This window comes from Echinops telfairi, unplaced genomic scaffold (assembly GCF_000313985.2).
Source record: "Echinops telfairi isolate 266 unplaced genomic scaffold, ASM31398v2 ScPeMD7_2;HRSCAF=8, whole genome shotgun sequence".
In the NCBI taxonomy this organism is placed as follows: domain Eukaryota; kingdom Metazoa; phylum Chordata; class Mammalia; order Afrosoricida; family Tenrecidae; genus Echinops; species Echinops telfairi.
In genome coordinates, this window is record NW_022103898.1 from 62142447 (window position 1) to 62148632 (window position 6186).

General features: G+C 31.9%; 1 protein-coding gene across 4 annotated transcripts in view; it reads right to left on the bottom strand.

The window, feature by feature from the left end:
* CNOT2 (CCR4-NOT transcription complex subunit 2) overlaps positions 1-6186 on the bottom strand; it is a 154815-nt gene that overhangs the window by 46002 nt on the left and 102627 nt on the right. For all 4 annotated transcript variants that reach the window (XM_045289821.1, XM_004700451.2, XM_045289807.1 and 1 more), the window contains one exon: positions 4129-4251. In XM_045289821.1, coding sequence (XP_045145756.1) covers positions 4129-4251 — 123 coding nt within the window. The remainder of the gene's footprint in view (positions 1-4128; positions 4252-6186) is intronic.

Here is a 6186-nt window from a genome sequence, read left to right on the forward strand (position 1 = left end):
TACAAAATGCACTTGATAAATTGATGTATGGACCTGTAAGGGCACCCAATAAAATGATTTATTAAAATAAAATAATTGTACACTATAAAGTAAAGCCATTACTTAACTCCTACATTACATTTATTATTCCAAGAAAAACATAAAAAGGGGATTTGTTGCTGTATATTTACAGAAATAAAAATTTTAAAAATTGTGTTTTCATATCTGCATACATGCACACTGTTCTAGAAATACACAAAATTTGAGGACTATTTCAAATTTTAAAAATAGATTAAAAAATGAAATCAGAACGAAATACCTTAGGCACAATGAAGAATAAAATAAAATGCATATGGAATATCGAAACAGAAAAATATAAACCAGTTAAGATAGAGGATTTGGGTTAGCTAATTAAGCAGATAATTAACAAAAATAAATTTACTAGATATTTCAAGCAATTTTGATTAATATATTCTTATGATTTCAATGGGTACACTCAGAGTATAAGTAAAAAAAATAGAATAACATGCTGAAATACTTATTTTAAGGTACTCCTTAAGATTCTTTAGTATTTTTCACTTTTCAAAGGATAAAAATTTTTTTATTATCTGATTTTACATCACAACCAAAGTAAAATGCTATATATACACTTGTATATAACCCAAGTTGTTTAGCACATTTTCAATGCAGTTTTTGTGGTAAAATTAGGTGCCTCGGATGATATTCAGGTCAGCTTATACTCAAATATATACGGTAGGTAGACGGGCATATTATTAATCTGAGTAATGTTCGCATAAAAGCTTTTAATCTGTATTACACTAAACTGTTTTATAGTCTTACTAATTACATTTCCACAATAAGTGCTTCATTAGTGATTATTCTCTTTCATTTAAAAAAAAGCCTTGTAAAGCTGATAGAAATAAGTACACTCTTGTGTTTTTATTTATTATGAATAAACATTTTACATTACTTTTATAGATAAATCAAAATGTTATATATTTTATGAATATAACTTTGTAACTCACTTTCATAACTTTGTTTTTAACATAGTAACTTTGAATATTACATAGAATATCACCAATTTCAAGGGGTTTTATAAAGCTTTCATATAAGATCATTTAATTCAATTTATAATTTACATATTCTCTGTTCTTCAGAAAGTTTTACACGCAAATGCTTGATTTTTGCAACCACCCATGAGTCATGTACAGTAAAACCTGTGAGGGCCGAAACTTGACAGGATTGCATTACTTGTCTAGTAGGTCTTGGAAATTCTATGCCCTTTGACCGGGGACAACGTACCACTTTTCTATCATTATCAATGGAAAATATTTGATATTTCCATCTTTGATAGATTTCCACCTTAAATGTGTTCTGGCTTTCACAGGTTCTAAAGCATCATTGTTCCTATTTTACAAATGAGAAAAACTAAGACACACATAATGAGTAACTTGCTCAAAGACAAGTAAATCATGGGTGGAACATGAACTCAGAGTAGGATTTACAGAGCTCTATTTCCAATCAACAAAAACTAACAAAAATGCAATGAAAATGACAACTACAATTCATATTTATTAAGTTATAAAGAAAAAAGGCACATCCTTTTTCTTGGTGTACGTGTACAATAATCAAAACTAATTTTTAATTATTTTGATAAAGTATGAAAAGACCTTTACTGAAGAAATAAAAATTATCTATAAAACTATAGTAATTTATACTATGCTGTAGTTATGACACAGAATCAGTATAATAAACAAGAACAAAATCAGAAAGAGTCCAAAGATTACATCAGACATTAATATGTATGAAAGGAGATATTAGCCAAGAATCCATCATAACTGGAGGGTAGTTAAACCACATATAATCTGAAGACCAAAGTCAACTTGTTTTTGTCTTGTATATGAACTAAACATTGTTCTAATCTTTAGCAGTTATATAAATATCTGTATAATGTCCTTGGAATTTGCCTTTTGACCTTAAAAGCTTGAAGCTATTTACTCTCTGGTTTTCTATGGAAAAGCTTTCAGACCCCTGGTCTAACTTATAAATGTTGGGGCAACTGGATAACTTCATGGGGGGGGGGGGGCCTGAACACATAAAACTCACATATTAAGCCCAAGTACATTTCTAATGTATATACATTATGTGTGAAGAAAACTAGGTAAATAATTCATAATTGAGAAAGGTCTTTCTAAGCATGGTCTCAAAAACATAGACCATTTAAATAAAATTAAAAAAAAGATGACAAAGAATCAGACTAACGGGTCACAGTCAACATAAAGGGTATATTTATTACAGATACCATGAAGTAAAGTTAAAGAAAATATTTATGACAAATAAGAGAAATATAAAGTGGCATGAAAACAATTAAATCCATAAAGGAAGAAATACAAATGGCCAATAAAGCAATTGGACTACATATTAATTATAACATATTGAGTTGTTGTCAAATGATAAATTTTAAATTAACGAGTAGGACATGAAAACAAAAGGAGGACCACAAACATAAACCTAGGTTAAACTAATTTGCAAATTTATGAAAAAAGAACTAGATAATTAAAAATCAAACAAATGTTTAAAGAGAAAATAAGGACAATTATTAACTATCTTAGATCTTTACATGGGCTTTAAATATCAGTGAGATAGTTATTGTGCCAACTTGGCAGATAAACACATGTGGAATTAATTGAAGGGTGGAGAGCTAAATGGCTGGGTGAGCCTCGCCTTTCTGGTTCTCAGGTCTCCTACTTTCTGATGGTCCGACCAGGGTGCAGCTGCCTTAGTCAGTTCCCTGCTTCAGCTGGCAATGCTCACTTCCTGCAAGACATCCCTGAGGAAAAGCCACATGGACCTACCCCAATGCAGCCCTGGGTGCTGGAGCAGGCATGTGGAGACTCCTACCAGCGCTGAGATGTTTACATGTTCACTGATTCTGATTTACTCCTATATTCGGCATCATTGTGTGTGTTTTGTGAGATTAAGGAGGACTTTTAAAATTGGTGTTGGATATATGGGCTAACGTTGGGCTTACAGGCTTGGACAGCACTGGAGTGGGATGCTTTCTTAATGTACAGTTACCCTTTACATAAAACTCTCTCTTATATAGGTATGATTTTCTGTGGATTTGTTTCTCTAATATACCCAGACTAACACAATCAGTATGAATCTCATTAGTTAATAACTGAAATAGTTTATTACAAAGGTTGGGGGATTAAAAATAGCAAGTTCACAAAAGTTTGAGATGAGAAAAATGTTGGCAGGTACAAAGTATAAGGATGCAGCTGACATGACTGCAGATTATGAAATATAACTTAAAGTGGCTTACTATAATTTAAAAATTATAGTTAATTGTTAACTCAAATGTTAACAATTGAGTTTATTTTGAAATATTCTATGTCTGCTAATTATAACATGGCCATGCTGTAAATCCTTTTGTATTTAATAGGATTGTTGAACTACTCTTGTTGGTTGTTCTCAAGGGAATTGTCTTGTGGCAATTCCATGCATGCAGAGAGCTCCATAGGGTCGTCCAGTATTATGACCTATAGGAGGCAACTTGCCAGGCCTGTTTTCCAAGATGCCTCTGGGTGGTGCACACTGTCAATTTTTTAGAGATCATAGTCCAGTGCCTTTTGGCTCTTAGTCAAGTACTTTACTATTTATGCCAACTGGGGTCTACGTAGGCTTTGAAAAGCCTGGCTCACAGTTCAGTAGTACATTTCCCATGTCCAGAAGAACTTCAATCATTTTTTCAAAGTATTTTTTCTATCGCAACACCCCTAATAGCTAGGTGTAGGATTACAGTCAGACACAGGGTAAAGTTTTATTGAAAGCTTGTCTGTTTTATACTCTGTACCTACATTTGTCTGAAATATACAAACAAGTTATTCCTCCAAATAGAAAAGAAAAAAAAGATGAATCAGATGTTGTATATACCATGTTTATTCTACAGCATTACCATATCCCCACTTGGCAATCATGGGTACAGTTATGATGCCTCTCCATGGAGAACGCAAGTTCTTCATCTGTATTATGCCCAAATCACAGTCACTGAACCAGACAGTACTCTGTAGCTCATTTGCTGCTTTTTCAGAAACCCGAAACAGACATACCCTGCTGAGTAAACACAATATTAACTGTTTAACTTACATCTTTTTCTGACCGATGTGGAAACATAGAAGACTGGCTGTAGTACATGTTCTCGTCATGGTAGTCACTGTCGACCCCCTCTACAAACTTCTTTCTTGAAGCACCAAACATGCTGTTTGTCACCTAAACAAAATTATTTTTTGTAAATTATTATAAAAAAATATTACTTTCACCAAGTGTAATACTTTGGGCATTATCTTACTCTTATGTTGAAAACCTAAAATGAAAAAGAGCATTGCTAGAGCTAATGGGCATGTGAAAAAGATCAAGACCCTGACTCTAACAACACCGCAGCCATTAGATTTCCAGATCTTGAAAGTAAGAGAAGAATCATAAGGCCTACCTCATGCAACAATGACTCTTAAACTTTTAAGAACTACATATTATCAATTACTAATGAATATGGCGATCCAAATATTTTCTAATATGAAAACTTTAAAATATTAAGTTTGGGCTTATTACCCAAAATCTTCACGTACATTCGTCAACATTAATGACTTTACCATCACTACATGTTTTTTTTAATGATCTTTTACAAGAGCACATCTTTACCTGTAATTTGAGATACAGAATTTTTAAACTCCATTTATATTAGCATAAATAACATTAGCTAATGTTATTTCAAGCTACTAGTACTCCCTTCTTCAGTAGGATAATTGTTTCAGTCATGATACAGGAATAAATGATGATTTCAAAAATATAACTACTTTATTGCTTTTTGTGTATTTATAACATGTAATAGTAATTTTGAGGTTATATCAAAATAAAAATCAATAAATCATTAAAATTTTAATTGCATTTTTAAGGCGACCTCCAAAGTGTCCCAAACCAGCAATTGACAAGAGATTGCCTTAGGGCTAGCTAATATATCATCCCTTTACTGTACTGCACAATTTAAGGTAAAATGATATGAGACCATGATATGATTTTCAAGGACTTTGGGGAACATTTCCCCCATATTTGATCTGTTTTATACACTCAGGGTTGAAGGTGCTTTCTTCATTTATAATTAATAAGTGAGTTTCCTTATATACCATTTCAAATTTAAGAACTATGTTTAATCATCACTAGCTATGGTGAAGTGACAATACGTATTTAAAGGCTAAATATTATGTACAAGTTTGTTGAAAGCATAATACTTTTATCAAATAACTATTTTATTTTAAATGCATAGAAAACTATCCCTTATGTTGAAGTCTGAGAAAAACCAGTTCAGATAGGTATGAACAACCATCTGAGGACAGTTTTACCACATTTTGCTTTATATTTTTGGACTAGTAATCTCTATTTCTAAAATATCAGAAGATGTATTTAAAGAGTATCAGTTTACTAAAACTTGTCATCTTTAATCTTGTTTATGCATTAAACTGCCTCGTGAACCTTGTGAAAGTTATTCTTAATAATGAATTTAATTTCGAGAACTATAAAACAACAAGCCTATTTCAAGCCCCAAAGTAGTCACAATAAGAAAAAGGTTGCTGTTTTTTAATGAGTTATATTTCAGAAAAGCGGTGGCAAACATAAGTATTTTACAATCTCTAAATTTCAACTCATCCCATATGATATTTTAAAAGTGTTTCACAAAACTTGAGGATATATTTAATACCTTTTATATGGATGGTCTTTTACTCCTATATTCTAACTCAAACAAAGAACCAATGTGGAAAAATACTAACATAATTCAAAAAGATTTCAGGTGAAAATTAAAGCATCTATCACCAAGTTTTAAACACATAAATCAACTTAAAAGAATATCAAGCTCTTTGACAATTCCTTAATTTAACAACTGTAAGAGACAGGAAGGGAAAGGCTTCATGCTTAATACCATACAAAAAGGATAAAAGTTTTGGAAGCAAAACTTAGTATATGAAATGCCTTAGAAGGAAAAACACACAATGTTCTTTCCATTAATACTAGATTTTCTAAGGGTAACAGCAGTTTGCGCACACGCACGTGTTTGTGTGTGCATGTCTGTACATGTACATGGCTTAAACCATAGAAGAGAGAAGAGTGTAGTCACACCCCAAATACAACTCACAGTCTAGAGATGAGTACTGG